The sequence below is a fragment of the Trifolium pratense genome, linkage group LG4 (genome assembly GCF_020283565.1).
Source record: "Trifolium pratense cultivar HEN17-A07 linkage group LG4, ARS_RC_1.1, whole genome shotgun sequence".
Taxonomy (NCBI): Eukaryota; Viridiplantae; Streptophyta; class Magnoliopsida; order Fabales; family Fabaceae; genus Trifolium; species Trifolium pratense.
Genome location: NC_060062.1, coordinates 29424527 through 29446659, shown reverse-complemented (window position 1 = coordinate 29446659; position 22133 = coordinate 29424527). Strand labels below are relative to the sequence as shown.

Genomic DNA, 22133 nt, shown 5'->3' with positions numbered 1-22133 from the left:
CATAGAGGGAGAAGGTGTACAAATAAGATTTTGTAAATTAAACAGTTATTCTATTCCATCTATAATAATACACTCTTAAACCGTGTGGCATAGCTATTCATGTAATTGGACTACTAATGATAAATGTTAGTGGTTAGTTTCTGCTATGTTAATAGCCAATTCTGAATCTAGAAGTCATTGTTCCAATTCCTTAGAGTGTTTCAATTCATTGTCATTACATCTAGCAATTGTGAGGTAACTGCATCGGCACATGAAAGTTCTGGATAAAATTCAGCAACTTTTGCCATAAACACCGTCATTGCAGCTATAGATAACTTCAACACACAGATGACTTGTAGCTGCTCCATCTGAAATGAAATATAAGCAAATTTTACATTGTAGATTTAGAATGAAATAAAAGAAAATATTTAACACATTCCTCATATTTATTGATAATATCTCTAAAATACCTTCTCATTTAATTTAATTTTTTGTATTTTCAATGATGTAAGTTATTTAGTTTTAGATCGTACTGTAGACAATAGACTTAATTTTTATTGTTGAGATTGCATATGTTAAATGTGATCAACTACCTTTCTTAATCTGCATAATTTGATCAAGTTTTGCTTATATTTTATTATTCGGGACTTAAATATGAGCAAAAAAAAGTATATGGGGTTGGTTCAAATGTGAACCAAGTGCATATACTTTTGTGTTTATATTTAAGTCCATAGAGAGTATTCATTTTTGAAGGGACGCAACCTGAAATTTGGATAAAATTTCTTCTGTTACTTAGGAACTTTTTGTTTAAATACTAATATATATCCTATTGTTAATATTAAATTTTTCAATCTGAACCACCTTTTGAGATAGTGGTTGCCCCAGAAAAAGTCACTAACTACAGTAATTAAATACTTACATGCAGCCGAAAGTTTCATTTTTATAAATGTTCAATTAATTAAAGTGTGTAGCTAAGTTCATAAATTAAGCATTTGGACATCAATTCTGCAGCAACTGCAAGCAAGAAAGAACTAAGTATAGGTGTTAAACTAACAGTGAATATACATGGATTCCGTGTATATGAATCCCTCTGAACCCATATTGATGTTCGCATCAAAAACCTTCTTTCTCTTATGACATTGAAAGAGAAGATTGGTCAGATGACTCAAATTGAACGTTCTGTTACTACTCCTTCTGCCATTAAAGAATTCACCATTGGTACTCTATCCTAGATACATTTGTGCTTCTGCTTCTTCTTATTACTTTCATTTCTTACGAACTTGTCTCTCATTTTTTATCCGTCTTTTTTAACTAAGGGAGTGTCTACTGTGCTCCAACTTCTAAGAAGGAAGTGTCATCTGATTGGGCTGATATGGTAGACGGGTTTCAGAAGTTGGCGCTTGAGTCACGCTTAGGTATACCAATCATTTATGGAACTGATGCTATTCATGGTAATAATAACGTCTATGGTTCTACTATATTTCCTCACAACGTTGGACTCGGAGCAACTAGGTTCGAGCTTTTCCTCTTGTCTTTTTTTTTTATTTATTTATTTTTATTTAAACCTTTAATTTGCATATTTTCTATGGTGTGCTTGTAGAGATGCAGATTTAGTTCGAAGAATTGCAGCTGCAACATCACTTGAACTTAGAGCAAGTGGAACTCACTATACTTTAGCTCCTAGTGTATCTGTGAGGCATTTAACCAACTTCTGAATTTGTTAACGAACTAGAAATGTGTCAAGTTCTTTGCTTAGCTAATAGATCAATGGACTGGAACTTACTTGAATATGCGAATGAATAGGTTTGCAAAGATCCTAGATGGGGAAGATGCTATGAGAGTTACAGCGAAGACACTGAAATTGTAAGAAAGATGACTTGCTATGTTTCAGGCTTGCAAGGCGAACCTCCAGAATGTCATCCAAAGGGCTATCCACATGTGGATGGGAGGTAGGTCGGCATGAGGACAACAGTTTTTCTTCCACCATTTTACTTTTAAATTTTTTTTAGTAGTATCCATACATCTTTGTCAAAATCACTTTCATACATCTAATTAGTACTTCAGGAACAAAGCTATTGCGTGTGCAAGACATTTTGTTGGAGATGGAGGAACGGAAAAAGGTGTAAATGAGGGGAATACTATACTATCATATCAAGATTTGGAGATGATCCACATGGCTCCTTATGTGGATTGCATAGCACAAGGTGTTTCAACCATTATGGTCTCATATTCCAGCTGGAATGGAGTCAAACTCCATGGCCACCATTTTCTGATAACAGAAATTTTGAAAGAAAAGCTAGGCTTCAAGGTAGACTTTCTAGAAATTGATTTTTGTTGATGGCTAAAATAGTCAAATTGCTTTGTTAAAACTGTTCATTTATTGTTTAAAGTTATACTATCAAATAGGACCTGTAATTTAGATCAGGAAGAAGAAAAGAAAGAAAAAACACTGTTTTATTGAATCTAAGTGAAAGAATCACCTCAGATATTCAAGAGAAGTGTTAAAGATACTTCATAGCATAATTAAGCTGTTTTTCAGTTTCTTTGATTTGTGAATTCAAATAAAACAGTTTGTTATGACCAATGCTCCACTGTAGGGATTTGTGATTTCTGATTGGGAGGGAATTGATGAATTATGTCAACCTTACGGATCAGATTATCGTTATTGCATCTCCACTGCCATTAATGCTGGAATTGACATGGTGTAGATCTTCATATCCCATAATAGTTTAACACACATTGCTTGATTTCATTTTAAACTTAAATACTAGTGAACATATCCAGGTGATGGTTCCTTTAAGATATGAAAAATTCATGGAAGAGTTGACATCTCTAGTTCAATCAGGGGAAGTACCAATTTCCAGGATTGATGATGCCGTTGAGCGGATTTTAAGAGTGAAGTTTATTGCTGAACTTTTTGAATTTCCTTTAACTGACACATCTTTGCTGGATATGGTTGGTTGCAAGGTAATTGAAATTCAACTTTTAGTGACCAAGTACCAAGGCTGCATTCAAATAATCTTTTTTAATTATATAATACAAACCAATGTATAATTAAGCTGAATTCTTTTAAGTTGTTAACATGCTATAAGTGATAGTTTTATTTTACCATCAAATTGTTTTGACAGATACATAGGGATCATGCACGCGAAGCAGTTCGAAAGTCCTTAGTCTTGTTGAAAAACGGAAAGGATCCTAGTAAACCATTCATTCCATTGAATAGGAACGCCAAGAGAATCCTTGTTGCTGGAACTCATGCTAATGATATCGGGTATCAATGTGGAGGATGGACACGTACTAAGTACGGATCAAGTGGCCAGATCACAATTGGTTAGCTTTTTTCCCCCTCTTTTCGTATTTTGAGGAGTTCTGTTTCATTTCTAATGTTATGCATTGTTGGTATGTCAAATATGAAAAAATGTCGCTGTTCTGAAGAGTTTATATCAACTCTTGTGTGAGCAAGAGTTATGTTAACTTTCTTCATTTTCTGATTATTGTGCTCTTTCAATTTCAGGCACAACTATCTATGATGCTATTAAGGAAGCTGTGGGACATGAAACAGAAGTTATATATGAGAAGTGCCCATCAACAGAATTCATAGAACGTAATGAATTTTCTTTTGCCATTGTTGCTATTGGCGAAGCGCCCTATGCTGAGTGTGGAGGTGACAATAAAGAACTTGTAATCCCATTTAATGGAGCTGGAATTGTAGAGATAGTTGCTAATAAAATCCCAACACTTGTGATTCTGATATCTGGAAGACCTTTAGTCTTGGAACCAAGCTTTTTGGAAAAGATAGAAGCTCTTGTTGCGGCATGGTTGCCCGGTACTGAAGGACATGGAATCACAGATGTTATCTTTGGGGATCATGACTTCAAGGGTAAACTACCAATGACTTGGTTTAGAAGAGTTGAACAGCTTGATCGACCTGTTGAAGGAGTGAATTCATGTGATGACCCCTTATTCCCTCTTGGTTACGGGCTAACTTTTAATTTGTAGAATTCACATGATTAAGTACTTAAGTTCCCAAAGATTTGTTTAAGGATTCAATGTAAGGTGATTGTGAACATTTCATGCATGTATGGTAAAAATGGTTTGTCTTTTACAATTTGTAAGTCCATGACATTTGCTTTCATGAAATTTGATCATTCGAATAAGATTGTATGCATTCACGGGCATTTTTTGAAGATGGCCTTAATTGCTTATTTTTGTATCCCATTTCATCTATTGGATATTGCAAACTTGTGAATTTCACTATTTTTATCCTGACAAGACTTCTGATCTATGAAGTCTGAATTCTCCAAAATTGGAAAGTGTCGGTGTCGTACAGGTATCAAACCGTTGTTCGATATTCCCCGGATACTTCTAGACAATTTCCCCCACATCCCAATTTCTTTTACATATTTTTTAGAAAGGTTTTTTTTATAGATACTTATCAGATGCTTCCCAATGTGTTTCAAATATTTTTAGATACTATTTGACACTTCTGAACAAAACTATGTAACACCGACACTTCATATTGAAGACATATTTGGTATCCGACATGTGTTAGTGTTGTGTCCGGTTTTCATTTCTGTGTTTCATAATGTCAAGCCTTGATGATACCTAATGTAGAACCTTTGTTTCCCACACAGATTCCCTACTTTGCATTTTAGTTTAATTAAATACTAATATATCCTAAGTACACAAGTAGCATTGGTTGATTACTTATATTCTATTGTTAATAATATCCTTTTGAGGTGGTGGTTGAGTTGAGTCAGAAAAAGTCATTAACTTCAGTAATTAAATACTTACATGCAGCCGAAAGTTTCTCTTTTTTTCTTTCTTTTCAATGTTTAATTAAAGTGTGTGCCTTGGAACTAAGTCCAAAAATTAAGGTTGTTCAATTTCACCATTTGGACATCAACTCTGTTGTAACAGAAACTGTAAACAAGCATCATAGTGAATATAGCAAGAACTAAGTTGGTTACATGGAATCTGTGTACATGAATCCCTCTGAACCCGTTGAAGCTCGCATCAAAAACCTTATTTCTCTTATGACTTTGAAAGAGAAGATTGGTCAGATGACTCAGATTGAGCGTTCTGTGGCTACTCCTTCTGCCTTAAAAGAGTTCACCATTGGTACTATACTATCTACATTTGTGCTTGTTCTGTCTACTTCCATTTCTTAGTAACTTGTCTCATTTTTTTCTCTCCTTGTTTTCTTTAACTAAGGGAGTGTATACTGTGCTCCGCCAAAGAGTGCAACATCCGAGAAGGAAGTGTCGTCTGATTGGGCTGATATTGCAGATGGATTTCAGAAGTTGGCACTTGAATCACGGTTAGGCATACCAATCATTTATGGTACTGATGCTGTTCATGGTAATAATAATGTCTATGGTACTACCATATTTCCTCAAAATGTTTCCCTCGGAGCTACCAGGTTGGTGGTGTACCGATCCTTTTGTTTTGTTTTACTTTCTTGATTCTCTTATATTGATACACTAAATCTAAGGTTATAACTCACGGTACTAGTCAAAGTCTATCGTATTCCTTAATATTGCGAAAAAGCATGGTCATATACGATTGATGCAGCCCAATTGTGTTTGTGTTGCAATTGCGAAGACAGACATAAAAATTGATGATGTTGCAGTCACATTTTCTGTCGCAAACTGTCTTTTAAAACACTGATCTAAGTATTTTCCTATCAACATGTTAATCTTTTTTAATATATCTATCAACAATTTGTCTCTTGAAACTGCAATATACTATAATACGATCATATTAGTGCAGGACAACAATGAACATTGGGATGTTATAGATTTTTAAGAAATTAATAGTGTAAAAAATATTTATAGAACTGGTGTTCATGTTAATCCTTGAAGAACAGATTTAGCAATTTACTGTAGAAAACAATTTATGCTTGGAACCGAAATTTTCGAAATGTAATCTATATACTTAAACAGAGAGTAGTTATTTAGACATTTCAATGTTAACAAGGTTAATTGTCACAATGAAAAGTTGAGGAGTCTTCTGCATTTTCTCCCAAATATCAGATAGTTCCAAGTTATATGTTTATTCTTTTTGATTCACAATAAAAAGTCACACCCGATTTTTCCATAGATAGCTCCTTAAGGTCAAGTAAATAGTGTTTTTACTTTGTCCTGACAAATAATACTTTTTATCTTTAAAAAGCTTTAATTTTTCATTCATGGTGTGCTTGTAGAGATGCAGATTTAGTACAAAGAATTGGAGCGGCAACATCACTTGAACTTAGAGCAAGTGGAACTCACTTTACTTGTGCTCCTTGTGTGGCTGTAAGGCATCATAACCGACTTCTTAATTTTTTATGCTGATTAACTAAAGCTTTCTGTTAATACTATTTTCTGATTATATTGTGCATAAGTGCAAAAACTTGCTTGAAAGAAAATTGTCGAGAGTAGTAAATGTTTATAAGTGAGAGACATCTCCTAGTCCTACCTTACAAACCGATTTTGTGAGGTTGAATTAGAACTCGCTATGATATGTGAATGGACAGGTCTGCAAAGATCCAAGATGGGGAAGATGTTACGAGAGTTACAGTGAAGACACTGAAATAGTCAGAAATATGACTTCTTTAGTTTCAGGCTTGCAAGGCCAACCTCCTGAAACACATCCGAGGGGCTATCCATTTGTCGCTGGGAGGTAAGTTGGCAGAATCCATCAAAATAACTTCCATTGGTTATAAAAGTTAATGGTTTTTGAAATCTTGAATTGCTGAACAAAATACTATGGTAGTACTGCTGTTTTATAACAATTTATAGAGAATAGACTGTAGATGGAAAACACTATGTATATTCTTCCTTTTGATGGTTTCTACGTATATTAGTACCTATATACATCTTTGTCAAGATCATTTTCATACACCTAATTAATATTTCAGGAACAAAGTTATTGCTTGTGCAAAACATTTCGTCGGAGATGGCGGCACAGAAAAAGGTGTAAATGAGGGGAATACTATATTATCATATCAAGATTTGGAGACGATCCACATGGCTCCTTATGTGGATTGCATTGATCAGGGAGTTTCAAGCATTATGATATCATATTCTAGCTGGAATGGAGTCAAACTCCATGGTCATCATTATCTGATAAATGATATTTTGAAAGAAAAGTTAGGCTTCAAGGTAGATTTTCTGGAAATTGATAGTTTCTAATGACGTATCAAATAATTGAAGCTATTTTGTGTTTTCTTTGATCTGTGAATTCAAATAAATCATTTTGTTACGACTAATGCTCCACTGCAGGGATTTGTGATTTCTGACTGGGAGGGAATTGATGAATTATGTCAACCTTATGGATCTGATTACCGTTATTGCATCTCCACTGCGATTAATGCTGGAATTGACATGGTACAGATCTTCAAATCCCCATAATATTTTAACATAGATCGCTCGATTTCATCTTAAATTTATATATCCGTCAACTTATGCAGGTGATGGTTCCTTTAAGATATGAAAAATTCATGGAAGAGTTGACTTCTCTAGTTCAATCAGGAGAAGTACCAATAGCCAGAATTGATGATGCCGTCAAGCGGATATTAAGAGTGAAGTTTATTGCTGAACTTTTTGAGTTTCCTTTAACTGACAGATCTTTGCTGGATAGAGTAGGATGCAAGGTAAGTGAAGTTCAGCTTGTTAAGAATAATATGCTTAAATAGACCATCAATTTAGATTTAAATATAGGTAATATTTAAGATAAGATATCATTTTTAAATAGGATAAATTTGTTTATAGTCTTTATACCATCTGGCACTCGCTGTAAATGATAGTTTTGTTTTTCGATCAATTTGTTCTCACAGATACATAGAGATCTAGCACGCGAAGCAGTTCGAAAGTCCTTGGTTCTGTTGAAAAACGGAAAGGATCCTAGTAAACCTTTTATTCCGTTGAATAGGAACGCCAAGAGAATCCTTATTGCTGGAACTCATGCTAATGATATCGGGTATCAGTGTGGAGGATGGACACGTACTAAGTATGGATCTAGTGGCCAGATCACAATTGGTTAGCCGTTTTTTGTTTAAATCTTAATGTTATAAATTCATTTATTAATCTTCATTTTCTGATTATTGTGCTCTTACAATATCAGGCACGACTATCTTGGATGCTGTTAAGGAAGCTGTGGGACATGAAACAGAAGTTATATATGAGCAGTGCCCATCAACTGAATTCATAGAATGTAATGAATTTTCTTTGGCCGTTGTAGCTATTGGCGAAGCCCCGTATGCTGAATGTGGAGGTGATAATAAAGAACTTGTAATCCCATTTAATGGAACTGGAATTGTAGACATAGTTGCTGATAAAATCCCAACACTTGTGATTCTGATATCTGGAAGACCTTTGGTCTTGGAACAAAGTTTTTTGGAAAAGATAGAAGCACTTGTTGCGGCATTGTTGCCCGGTACTGAAGGACACGGAATCACAGATGTTATCTTTGGGGATCATGACTTTAAGGGTAAACTACCAATGACTTGGTTCAAAAGAGTTGAACAGCTTGATCAACCTGTTGAAGGAGTGAATTCATGTGATGATCCCTTATTCCCTCTTGGTTATGGGCTAGCTTATAATAATGAGATTTCACATGATTAAGTATTTGAGTTATGCATGTATGGTACAATTGATTGGCCTTTTACAATTTTTATGTCCATGACATTTGGTTTTATTAATTTTAGTTAGTTAATCAAATAAGGTTGCATGCATTCAAAAATTTGAGCGAGAGAATAAAGATAAGAGGTCCTTCTAAAGCCTCTCATGTTTGATATTCAATTGAGAGTTGGGCCTAACTCATCCTTAGAAAATCGACTTTGTAAAGAGAGGTTTGCCCAAGCTATATAAACACTACACAGGCCATATCTCTAAGCAATGTGGGACTAAATCCAACCTTTCACACCTAACACAATGAAGGTGTTGGAGGCTGCAATGAAGGCAACCCAAATGCCGCAATTAGGCGGATGGGGGCGGACCACAATGAAGGCGGAATTTCCAACAGATATTTCATGTTCATAGTCCTAAAAATTGTGTAAAAGAAGGAAGAAAATAAAATTTAGCTAGTGAATGTGGTAATGGACTGTGGTAAGGTAATCATAAATCATGCACTAACTTATTTGACAATTTTTCAACTGAACATACAATTAACAGATAAATTATGATAACCTTGAATCATAGGGTCTACTTGACTGAAATAATTTTAAGTGTTTAATGGAAATAAGAATAAAGTGGCCATGATACTTTTTCATGCAACTTGCAAGATCACGCTTTGCTTTTTGAAAAAGATAATTGTTAGTGTTGTCCTATACTGTAGGGAAGCTAGTTGCAGGTCCATTAGGCTTATATCAGCCATGTATTCTTCATTCCACAGGCTTATTAAGCTGTGCAAATTGTACAGGGATGGTGAAAGCAAGGATCACTGAAAAAATTGTTAAGAACTTTAGAATATTTTATTGGCTAGTTCTATGGTGCACAACGCTATTCGATGGTAGGATTTATGAATCCAATTGTAAAATATAAACTTGTGCAGGTATAACACTATCTTACGTGCGCGCCATAAATTGACCTACTTTGTATCGATTATTAGTATTTGTTTGTCTTAAGCGTCCGGTTCTCGAGGGAACGAGCTCTAGTTATCTAAATTTTGACCTTAAGGTAAATAAAGTCTGACTAACGATTGTTCCAATCATCAGGATTCAAACTCAAGTTTTCCCCAACAAACGTCCTTAACCGAAATTCATCAACCACTTTTGTTTATTTGTTTAGCCATTAGTTCTTAATTGAAACTTTGAGACTTCATTTGAGCCAAGATGTGGAGAAACAGTAAAACATATAAAAAAATTATGTTTAATAATGAGTAGGCTCCGTACATATAGAATCACACAAGACTATGATGCTTAATTTGGACTAATGTGTACACAGTATTAATAAAACCCTACATAACTCACTTTCTTAAGAATATATTGCCTATCTAATCACTCTTGAATCTCTTTTAATTACAATATCACCAGTCTTGAATCTTACTTTATACCATAAAATACTATTATTATATTCTAATAAAATAATTATTAATTGTCCTAGAAGGAATATCCTCTGCTTAGAAAAGAAGATCTCATGTATTCTCAATGATTAATTAACAAACAAAATAGGATTATGACTTTTTTTACTTGCAATATAGGAATAGGACTTGAAGTACAAGTCCATATCAAATTATGCTTTCTCAAATAATAATTGGTTTGAATAATAGCAATAACAGTATCTTCCACTCACATGCATGCCTTGATATTGTTCAAATTTCAAGCATTTATTAAGTTGACATTCCATTATAAACTTTCACTTGAAATCAATTATTCTTAGACATCATAACCACCCATAAATCAACATTGAGGACTTATTAGCATTGAGACTTCTCCTTTAAGGAAGTTTTATTGGTTACATAGAAACAAATTTGTACCTTCCTACAAGTTTATATGCCAAGAACTAACAATTATAACGTAAGATGTTTTAGACCGGATTTTTGGACTGGTCCAATCCCAATATTACCTCCTTGTGATTATACAAGTCTTACATCATCGCCAATTAAGGTATGTCTCATTCTCAGCCTCTCACTCACCTCAGTCATTATACTGACCTGAGCGTTGAAGTGCATGCAGGTATGTACACCCCATCACTGGACTAAACCATCAATGCCATAGATTCACCTTCATTCGCAAAACCTTTCTTCACTCAATCCACGATCACCGTGAGAAGATCCTTTGTCTTTCTTGCATAATCGTTGAATTCGTTCAAAACATACGATATTCACATAAACCATTGGAAAAATCATAGGCAAGCACTATTGAGTTTAATAATTCACTACAATGATCCTTTATGCATGTGAATAATGTTGTGATGAATGTTGCATTTGGAAAACCATATTGTGAGGATAAGAAGTCTCATTAACAAGACCCTTTTGAAAATTTTGGTCCTGCATTTTAATCTCATAGGAATTAACACCATGAGGAGCCATAAAAACTTGTTCATGTGCTGGATTGAAAGCCATAGCATTTTGTTGATTATTCCTCCAATGAAAATTTGTAGTAGTAGAACTTGGTTGTTGTTGGTGGTGTGAGAGTAACATGGAATTCTGTGGTGAAGTGGATGTATTATTGGTGTCTTCTGAAGAACAGGTTCTTGTAGTTTCTGAGAGATTAACTGTTGTTATGTCATGTATGCTAGCTCTTCTCTTGTCTTTGCCTCCTGAAAGTTGTCTTATGAAATACTTTTGAGCATGGCTAGCTACTTGAGTTGGTGTTCTTGTGATGACGAAATTGCGCGAAATATTTCTCCAATCACCTTTGCCATACTTCTTCAGACCTAGTAGAAACAATCTGCAGGAAATATCCACAATATAATTTTCAACTCTAATTCAAGATGACATCCGATGATTTTTCTCTAATTCGACCCTACAAAACCAGCTTATATTATAACCTATTCTAACTTAAGATGACATCGAAGAACTTCGGTGTAACTCGACCCTACAATATACTCTTATACAGACCAGAATTCACTGTTGTAGCGGACGGTCCAGATTAAATTTAGATCGGACGATCCAGATTAAATACACAGTTAAATAATCTTATCCGTTGATTCAGATCGAACGGCCCACGCAATTACAGCAGCAAATCCATTCTCCTCTTATACGGGGAGGGAGGATTGTCTAAATTTTATAAGCTTTATTTAGATTTTATCACTAACCTAATGAAAAATCATGAAAGCTAAAAGATCTTGGTACTAATTGGAAATATCCAACCCTTTAAATATCTTCATAAATAAGTAATGTTCCTACCCTTTAAATATCACATCCTTTAATTCTATACTATATATCTTCATATACTCACCATGTCTTAAACATAAACACTAGTAGCTTATTTGGTTTGAGCTAAGGGTTAAAGTAGTTAAAGGACCAGAGTTCAAACTCGGTGCAGGAAAAATATTACCATAAAAACTAATATACTAATATTTGTCTATTTTAAAAATTTAAATTGAACAAGAATAATGATAATGATAAATAACAACAAAAAATTTGAAAGGTAAAATCTTACTTGTGTTCTTCTTCAGTCCATGGAACTCCTTTCTTCCTTTCATGCTCAGTTGCTCTAGCTATAGGAGATCTCTTTCCACTACCTTTGAATCCATCATAACTAGAACTATTCACCCAATCTAAGGTAAAAGGTGAAGTAGGAGTATTATAACCAGGAACTGGAATCAATCCAGCTTCAATATTACAAACATCATCTTCTAATTCCTTGTACTGTTTCATAACATCACCAACCGTCTTTCCAGGTATCATTTCCGCCACTCTATGCCATCGATCCGGTATATCTTTATCATGAACTGCAAGAGCATTTTCAAATAGCTTGTTCTCTTCAGGTGTCCATTTTGTTGTATTGTTATCTTCTATACACCAATTGGTGTTTGGTGTGAATGATGTAGAAGGGAGAATTTCCATTTCCCACTTCATCAAATCAACTTTTCACAATAATAAATTATTGTTTTATAGAATCAAATTTCAACTTAGTTAACCTTTGTTTTTTGTTCTAAGCCCAGGAAACTCACTTAAAAAACTAAAACTTCATGAAGAAAACAGAGAAAAAACAGAGAAAAACAGAGAAAAACAGAGGAAAACAGAGCAAAGTTGGAGATTTTACAAGAACCTACCACGAGAATTTTTTGAAAAGAATAAGAATACCCTTTTGTTAAGAGTGAGAAAATTTCTCACTCCTAACATAAAAGAATCTAGAAAAGACCCACTTGATCAAAAAATGAGAGAAAATTCTCTATATTTAAAGAAGATTATTATCTCTTATATTGGTGTTAAAATAAAATCTTAAAACCACTTATAATATAAGATAAGATCGCAATCCAATGAACTACCCTTTTAGATATTAAAATTGAACTAAGAAAACTAAAAATAACCCAGAATTTAAAAAGCTATAAACTACTTATAAGCAAAAATAAAATTATATTTTAGTGAGAAAAAATGTTTTTTTTTTCTGCAGCTTCAACTTGAGAGAACTTAACCAAATTTAGAAAACAGTTAGAAGCAAAGGAGAAGAAAGAAAGGGATAAGGTAAACAGAATGAATGTGTAAACCCAATTAGGAAACAACAAAGAGACTCAATAATTTATGTAACAGAAAAGCATGTTAAAAGAAAAACTGTTCTTTTTTCCTTTTCAGTTTCTATACCTCAGCAAAAATAAAAATACCAACTCAGCTACCATAAAAAAAGGGTAAGATCCTCAAATAGAAAAGAACCAATGATATGCAAGTAAGTAATTTTGAAGAAATGGATTTTGGTAACAAAAAAGGAGCTATCAAGAAAAATGAAAGTGATTAAGGTGGTGTGATGTGATTGGATATCATGTGTTTGTGGGTAGCACTTGTATAAAAATACTTAGGGTCATAAACATTTAAATCTATAATTTAGTTACACTCATTTAAAAATATTTATCATTTAATTATTTAAAACATAAATATTATTTATTTTTTTATTTTTAATTTTTATCAAATATGTGTATCATCAAATGTTTGTGTCCACCAGAGAGAAGACTTGCTCCTCCTTACAACTATAACAAAAAGTTCTCTCTTTAATACATTTTTTTTTAATGAAGTCTTCATTGTTGATTGAGTGATTAATTTTTCTCGAAAAATCTGTGAGCATAGAAGGTGAACTCTTTTCTTCTTAACCGAATTTTTTTCATGCTGTTAGAAATCAAACTTAATTATCACCACTTGCTTAAGTGGCTTTGATCAAATAATTTTGTTAACTTATGTCTTAAGGACACGTATTAAGAATTTTAAAAGTAAAATTATAGTATCAAAAATATAATATTTTGACACTTAAAAGTTGAATCCACTACTTCTAAATTTTTATTTTATATTAAGTTCTTTATCATACTATACATGTTAGCATTTGTCTTGATCAAATTTATTGTTGGTCACTTTATTATATAAAAATAGACGGTCTCGGTTCTGTGCATTTTTTGCATAATAAAATATATATATATATAATATAGGGGTGGGTGGGGTAGCTCAGTTGGCACTTGCTTACTGAGCGGGTGTAGGCTGTTGGTCAGGGGTTCGATCCTTGGCAGCAGCAATTGTAGTATTTTTTTTGTAAATAAGTTGGTGGTACTTATAAACCATCAACTTTTAAAAAAAAATAAATAAATAAAATATATATATATATAATATAGTAATAAACTATATACTTGCTTATGTGACTTGCAATGGTTTATTTAATCATTTATTTTATTATTGTGATTGTTTATTTTATATTTTATTTTTTCTCCCATTTTTTTGGTTGTTGGAGTTGTCAAAGAGAAACAAACGAGGATTGGCAGCTCATCATGAATGATGGAAGCTCACCTGCTACGCACTATCAGATTCACCTAAGAGTGTGTCTTCATTTCTTATATAAAATCCAAGCAAATTGTGCCAAATGTTAAATTTCTTTTTAAGAGTTAATAGTTTGTTTGTTTTACTAAATTAGTAGAAAGTTTTAAAACTTATGTATTTTCTGTTAAATTGTTATGCCATTGCTCTTTAAATTTCATTTGGATATAAAACTTTCGAAGTTTATTTAATTTAGGTGACAATATACAGGAGCCTTATGGTGTATCGAGAAATTCGAGAAATTCGGAAAAAATATTGGATCAAATGTTTCAGGATCACATGAAAGGATATACCAAGATGTTTAAAGTTTATTTATTTTTTTAGATTAAGTTGCATAAATTGTAAACATGTAAGATAAATGTGGGATTAAAATCTAGGTCAAAGAAACATATTTTATAATTAGAAATATAATTAGCTTTGACGATTCTTTCATTTGTGAGGCTTCATTATAATTGTTTGCCAACAAAGGATAACTAATGTAACTTCAGGTGTGGTTGGACTTAGGAGTATTATTTGTGTGTTAACTAATGTAACTTTAACAATAGCACTCGATATTTTTATTGCATTGTATCAAATAATAGAATTGATATACATGCAAACCAATTTTTCAGTTTACTTTTAAGAGGTAGAAAAATGCGCGAATGTATCTAATCCATTTGGTTAACATGCATTTGGTCATTATGGAGATTTCGAAATAAGTCGATTTTTCAACATCATGATAATATTTACTCCCTCTGTCCCAAAATACTCTCTCCGTCCCAAAATATAAGTAAAAGATGGTCAACAAAAATGAATATATTTGGCCCAAATTTTTAATCAAATACATCAAGTTTATTTGACTCACTTTTGCTTATATTTTGGGACGGAGTGATCGTATAAGGACTAATTGACACAAATATCTTTAATTGTGTATTAGTAAAAATTATAGAAATTTGATGTTTAAAAAATACTCATCGAAACAAATCAAACAAGATCTTATATGATAATATTTACATTTATATATTTTTAGAAAAATACGGTCAAAACAAGACATATGAATATGCACTTAGTCAAATGAGTTTTTATAAAATGGGACAGAGGTAGTATATTATTTTTTTATATATATGTATAGGGATCGAATTTTGAATCCAAAGTTTCACACGTATTCACCTCAAAGGGTACATTTCTAGTTATCATACTATTTCAATACTATATTATACTTAAACTATTTCATTTTTTTAAAACATTGTTAATACTCCCTCCGTCCCTAATTATAAGCACTCTTTTAAAGAAAAAATGTGTCCCTAAATATAAGTCTCTTTTCAATTCCGTAGACACATTTATTATTACTTTTTCAAACATAACTCTACTTTGCATTGAAATACGTAAAGTTAACTACAAATACATGTTTTCACAAATGACAATATAGTAATTGTAATACCCAAAAAATAGACATTTATTACACTACCAACTTTTCTTAATAAGCGTGAAAAATTGCAAAAGTGACTTATATTAAGGGACGGAGGGAGTAGTTAGTAACTATTATTAGTTTTTGTTGAGTGTGGGAATTAGAATCTTTGACCTTTTCATCTCCACTCGCTAATACATTCACACTCAGCTACCAAGTCATCCTTATAACTCCGAATTATTTTATGTAATTTCAAGTGTTTAAAGTTTTAAATAGTAAAATTTAGTCTAAATTTTGAATTTTTTTATTAAATAAAACATTATTAACTATATTTTTTGAGAAATTTATATGTAATGTCCTATTAACTCAACCTAAATCATTTAACACTAAATTGAATCAGTTCGGTTAACATTGAAAATATATACTCCCTCCGGTCCTTTTTATAAGGAACAATTTGGAAAAAAAATTTGGTCCTTTTTATAAGAAACAATCATTAAATTTATTCTTACAATTCCATTTTTACCCTTATTAAATTGTATCAATTCCAAAGTTATGCATTAATTAGAGTGACATATTCCCTAAGGATAAATTAATACACCAAGGTTAGTTTTGGAATAGATTGTAAAATTTTAGAATTTTTATTAAGAAAGATAAGGTTTCTTGGTATGTGTATTTTTTCTAAATTGTTCCTTATAATAAGGACCGGAGGGAGTATTTTACACAAAATTCAACTCAATTAACTTTGATCAAATCGAGAATAGATCGGTTGAAACCAAACCGACCCATAAACATCCTTAATCCCCATGCAACATGTTTAACTTGTTCCACACTATCATTTCAATAAAAATAATGCTAGCAACACACTCTTTAACAAACACACTCCAACACATATTTTTTTTATTGGTTGAAATTCACATGGGTCCCATAAAAAAATGTGGACCCATATAACTTTTATGGGACCCATATAAATTTTAACCAATAAAAGAGAATGTGTTTGTTAAAGAGTATGTTGCTAGCACTCCTCTTTCAATAATCTTGCCTTTGAATATGTCATTCATATGTAACCAACGTGGTCAACCAAATAAGATGTTGTACGTTCTTATTAACACTACTATTATAACTTAAAAGGAGAATGTTAACTTGTGCCCTTAAGGCACATGTTAAGGAAGCAAAAATAGAAATTATTAAATGCTAATTTGTGTATTTTGACTTTTTGAGCATTAAATTTTTTACATCATTAAATGTTAAATTTCTATTTTGGTATATCTTAACATGTGCCCTAAGGACACATGTTAACAAGACCCTTACTTAAAATACTATTATATATGCTTAAAAAAATAAAAAAAATAAAACTCTACTGCTATTATACTTACAAATGTTACGGCGGTAAACTATCTTGCCAAAATCGCAAGTGGTTTACTATGGATTAATGCTTAAAATGAATTGAAATTTTAAAGATTGTTAATAATATATTTTAAAAATTACAACTCTTTGCACTTTTACGGCTAAAACAATTATTTGATTGGTGCATTTTTAATACGAGATATATCTTTATTTTATGTTATTTTATTAAACCAATATCAATTAAATAATTATTTTATATGTAAAATAAATATGACAATTAACTTATACTTTCAAATAAACTTATTATATCATTCATAAAATTTTAAGTATTTTCTAAATATTAATTAAAGATAGATTTATAGAAATGACTCGTATTAAATTTTAGGTCATGTTAACTAGTGTTGTCTATCATGAGGTAAAAAAAATGAGACAAAAAAAATAACTTTTCATTAAAGATGTCACATTATATATTTTAAAAATATCAATTACATAAATTCTAAAATATTATTATTATATTTGATTTATTTTATTGTTACTCCAAAATACTACTGTTACTACTAATTTTATTCTTAAATTTTTTCTTATCATACGAATTGAGTAGGCATCTCTCTATTTTTTAAAAGAAATGGATGCTACAATTATTACTAAAATTTTTGTATATAAATATTTAAATAATATTAATAATTCTTAAAAGACATACATTTATATCATTAATTTATTTATTATTATTTTTTGGTCTTAATTATTAATTTATTTCAAAACTATAGTTATTGACACTTTATTTCCAAACTACCAAACTAATTTACCGATTGAAATGAAGAACTTTTTATTTTTAAAGTTAAAAGGGACATTTTCACATTTTGGTATACCCAAGGTAGCCGCCAAAGGAACGGTTGAGATGTTTGGGTGGTAAATGACAGGGACCAAGAAGCAAGTTGATGATGTGGGTCCCATGCACGGTTACAACATAACTCTCGTCGTTTTATGATTGGTTAGCCTAGCCAGATTAATTAATTAAGGGTCTTGTTAACATGTGCTCTTAGGGCACATGTTAAGATATACCAAAATAGAAATTTAACATTTAATGATGCAAGAAATTTAATGCTCAAAAAGTCAAAATGCACAAATTAGCATTTAATAATTTCTATTTTTGCTTCCTTAACATTTGCCTTAAGGGCACAAGTTAACATTCTTCATTAATTAATACTCCTCCGTCCAAAAATATAAGAATCAGTTTGACTACTGCACGTATGCCAACACATAATTTTGATCATATCTTTAATTATCTACCAGTAAAAATTATAAAAACTTGATATTTTGAAAATACTCATCAAAATAAATCAAACAACATCTTATATGTTAATATTTATATCTATATATTATTAAATAATATGGTAAAGCAAAATAAGTGAATAGTATCATTTAGTCAAAGTAACTCTTATATTTTCGAGCATCTGGAAATAATTCTAAGTATATTTAGGATCTCTAGGTGTATGACCCTACCCTACAACAATAGTGACGTGTCTCTCTTCAACTGGCTTTAATTACTTGACCGTCATACTCCAAACCAACTAATAAGCAATAACCTTCGACACTTATATGGAGCTTAATCCATTTATTTGTGTCCCTCTTACGTCCGGTTCTATGGAAAAGAAAATGAGAAAAAAGAACATGAATTTAGATCAATTACAGTTTAAATTCATACCTTGGTTTGAGTAATTTTTTTTCATTCCACTTTTTTTCATAGACCAAACATACCCTTAATGTTCTGAGCTAATAGTTAAATATACAAAAAAAAATAAATTAAAGTTGTGTATTTAATAACTCAAAAACATAAAAAGTTATCTTTTCAATATTACTTTCAGCAAAATGCTAAACAGTGCCCCTGAAGCATTGTTTAAGGAACCAAATATGGTAATATTATATTGAAGTTTGTGCAGTCAACGCCTCGAAAGTCTAAAAAATGTTATTTTTAATTTTAAAATTTTCTTAACCAGTGTCCCGGGAGCACCGGTTAGCATGACCCTTACTTTTATCGTTGAATACTCTTTTTAATATGTTTAACAAATGTCTCGAATGCACTGTTTAGCATGACCCTAAAATAAATAACACAGATACCTCGTCCGTCCTATTTTATAAGATCCACTTTGAATAATTGCACTATTTATATATTTTGTTTTAACCATATTTTTCTAAAAGTATATAAATGTAAATATTATTATATAACATCTTGTTTGATTTGTTTTGATTTCAAAATATTTAATTTTTATAATTTTAACTAATTGACAATTAAAGATATTCCTAATCAAAATTATGTATTGACATGTGTACATTAGTCAATGAGTTCTTATATTTTGGTATGGAAAGATTACTCATGTTGCCTTAATTATAAGCAAATTCTGACTTTTTAAATTTATTGAATAACTAATATATCTGATTTATAATTAAGACTATGTCCATTGGTTATTCAATAAATTTAAAAAGTGAAAATATATTTATAATTTAGGCAGGAGGGGAGAGAGTAGAATAAGAATTTATAACAAAATATTGAGTTATACAACATTCAATACAATATTTTATATTTATTCTATTGTTTTGAATTTCATCTTTTAGATAAATAAGTGGATATATTAGCAAAGTTTGGTAAAAAATTGTTCCCGCTAAAATTACTCTTAAATAGATCATTAATATTCTACATAATTTTGTAAAATTCATATTCTCTATTTTTTTGTCATGTATTTTAATGGCTAGAAAATCTACCGAAGAAGTGAATATATAGAGTGTTCAAAGTTCGAAACCCCGCTCTTACACATATAATACGATATTCCTGTCAACTGAGTTAAGCTTACGGAATTATTACATTGTTTTAAAACCTATGGAATAAGTATGTAAAAAAAAACGTAGAGTATAAAATAATCAAATGAGTTATCCGATAATCCGATGTGGGATGAATTGAGTACCCTTGAATTTACTCTCTTTCTGATACTATCATTAATTCATTATAAACAAATTTTCAGATTTCATTGATGATATATGTTTAGAAACTCTTGAGGAATTTAAGTTTTTTGAAAAAATTGAGACTTAATTAATTTAGGTTCAACTATTGACGAAAAGAAGTTAATGTTCACATCCAATCCAATTGTTGTGAATTCGGAATCGCACCAATAATATCTGATGTGTGGAGCAAAAAAACGACAGCCAATATAAAGAGGAATAACAATAATAATCATAAACGATAAAGGAGAAAAAAGAAAGAACACACAATAATTTGTTTATCCTGTACGGTCCAACAGAGAGAGCAACGATTCGTTCCACTATATCAATGAGTTTGGTTTGGTTACAACGAGATTATAAAGGCTTTTATAAGAATTAGTTTTCAATTATAATTCTACTCTACCATTTTCCTGAATCTCTTCCTGCGGCCAAGAGACTCAATGATTTAGACTACCCAATATGAATCCAATAACCATTTGCCTTGTTTCTCTCTAAAACCTAGCCATTGTGTTCGCAACAAATCATAATTCAATTCCCTACATATTACTTCCTTGATCTCTTGCTCTCTCAATTTTTCTATGCAAATAACAACCTTTATTTATAGAAAAACATATGTCTTTGAAGTAGAAACAAATCCGTTTTAAAATAAAATAAAATTCAAGTCAGATATCCTTCAAGAAACTAATTTTTCCAAAATTTAGCAACAACCAAATCTACCTCGCCCACACGCGTGCCCCGCGCCCAAAGTAATGCGCCTAACGCAGAGGCCTTGGTGCCCCCAACGAGACGGTGTGTCTTCCGATTTTTTTATCTTGAGATTTCAAGGCATACTCAATGATGGTGTCTTCCGAAATTTTCTACGTGTTTTACGTGGGGCAAGAACCATCTTTAGCTTATTGTCAAATTTAATGTAATGTCATGTTTTAGCCAATTGCCATTATTATTATTAGGGTTAAATATATTTTTAGTTTTTATAAAATTACCAAATCTTGTTTCGTATTCCAGAAAAGCATATGTTTTGACGCTTATCAAAAACATATTTAACCCATATTACAAGATTAGAGTGAATAAGTGAAGTGTTCGGAGTTCGAACTCAGATTATTGCATATAAAATTTAATGTTCGTACTCAATTTAGTAAAAATATCATGTAATTTAATAAATCATCCTTGGTTGATATGCTTTTGCTCTACTACAACCTTCGATCCTATGTTGCTCCTCCAATTTGAAGTGTTGTATTTGGAAAAACCTTTTGATGCCAAAGTAAGATAAGGTTTTTTTTTTTTTTTTTGAAATTAATATTGAAAATAGACATAGTAAAATGTTCAAGTAGTATTATACCTACAATTTGGGACAAAGTACAAGAGGTACTCCCGCGGACAAAATGAGAAAACAAACTTCCTAGCCCCTATCTCATGATGCAATAAAAAGAATTTATAAACCACTCATAAAATAAACAAGGAGTCCCGAACTTTGTCCCTAAAAACCATTGCCAAGAAATGGTTTTGATTTTATTAACAATCCCTTAGTTAACTTCTTATGATTGAGGCAAAAATAACATCTCTCCAATGGGTGAAAATGTCTCCCGACCAAATTGCACTTGTGATCTTGCACTTTAGAAAAAAATGTGTTTGGGATTTTTGACTTCATCCGAACACCATTGACACCCTTGGCACGCCACTCCCACCGCCACGCCAAAAAAAATTACATCTCGTCGATAATCGGTGTTATAACAATTGCCATGATAATACAATTACTTTTGATGGTACATAGTTTTTCCATAACCACGCCAATAATGCATCCTTCTCGAGTTTAGTGAAGCCTATAATGAGTGACTTAGTACTTGGGAGGTTTTCGATCCATTTATAGTAGTTTTATGCTCTTCCTTATGCTACATTGCTACGCTTGAAGACCCTTAGTTGGTTCATTAAGGCTCTTCAGTTATGAATAACTCCAACTTTCAAAATCATCTTTATGGATCACAATAAG

General features: G+C 31.7%; 2 protein-coding genes and 1 pseudogene across 3 annotated transcripts; 2 read left to right on the top strand and 1 right to left on the bottom strand.

Moving 5' to 3' along the window:
• The first annotated feature begins 701 nt into the window (after positions 1-701).
• On the top strand, positions 702-4189 carry LOC123881775 (annotated as a pseudogene).
• A 531-nt stretch (positions 4190-4720) lies between these two features.
• On the top strand, positions 4721-8678 carry LOC123881774 (beta-glucosidase BoGH3B-like). 2 transcript variants are annotated; one of them, XM_045930515.1, is made up of 9 exons: positions 4721-5100; positions 5194-5401; positions 6185-6275; positions 6497-6642; positions 6881-7124; positions 7245-7349; positions 7433-7615; positions 7799-8000; positions 8086-8678. In XM_045930515.1, the coding sequence occupies exons 1-9, from the start codon at positions 4950-4952 to the stop codon at positions 8583-8585; spliced, it is 1830 nt and encodes a 609-aa protein (XP_045786471.1). In that variant the 5' UTR covers positions 4721-4949; the 3' UTR covers positions 8586-8678. The 2 variants fall into 2 exon arrangements, with proteins under 2 accessions (XP_045786471.1, XP_045786472.1); XM_045930516.1 differs by having other exon boundaries at positions 4750-5100; positions 7799-7971; positions 8086-8585.
• A 1665-nt stretch (positions 8679-10343) lies between these two features.
• LOC123881772 (transcription factor DIVARICATA-like) lies at positions 10344-13387 on the bottom strand. The gene is made up of 2 exons (XM_045930512.1): positions 12068-13387; positions 10344-11353 (listed from the first exon to the last, which is right to left on the bottom strand). Exons 1-2 carry the CDS (start codon positions 12484-12486, stop codon positions 10852-10854), a joined length of 921 nt encoding a protein of 306 aa, XP_045786468.1. The 5' UTR covers positions 12487-13387; the 3' UTR covers positions 10344-10851.
• Positions 13388-22133: the final 8746 nt, after the last annotated feature.

Coding starts and splice junctions, on each gene's coding strand:
- LOC123881774 (XM_045930515.1), top strand. CDS start 4,950: ATGGAATCTGTGTACATGAATCCCTCTGAACCCGTTGAAGCTCGCATC. Junction 5,402..6,184: donor GTTTCCCTCGGAGCTACCAG/GTTGGTGGTGTA, acceptor GTGTGCTTGTAG/AGATGCAGATTTAGTACAAA. Junction 8,001..8,085: donor TAGTGGCCAGATCACAATTG/GTTAGCCGTTTT, acceptor TTACAATATCAG/GCACGACTATCTTGGATGCT.
- LOC123881772 (XM_045930512.1), bottom strand. CDS start 12,486: ATGAAGTGGGAAATGGAAATTCTCCCTTCTACATCATTCACACCAAAC. Junction 11,354..12,067: donor TGGACTGAAGAAGAACACAA/GTAAGATTTTAC, acceptor TATTTCCTGCAG/ATTGTTTCTACTAGGTCTGA.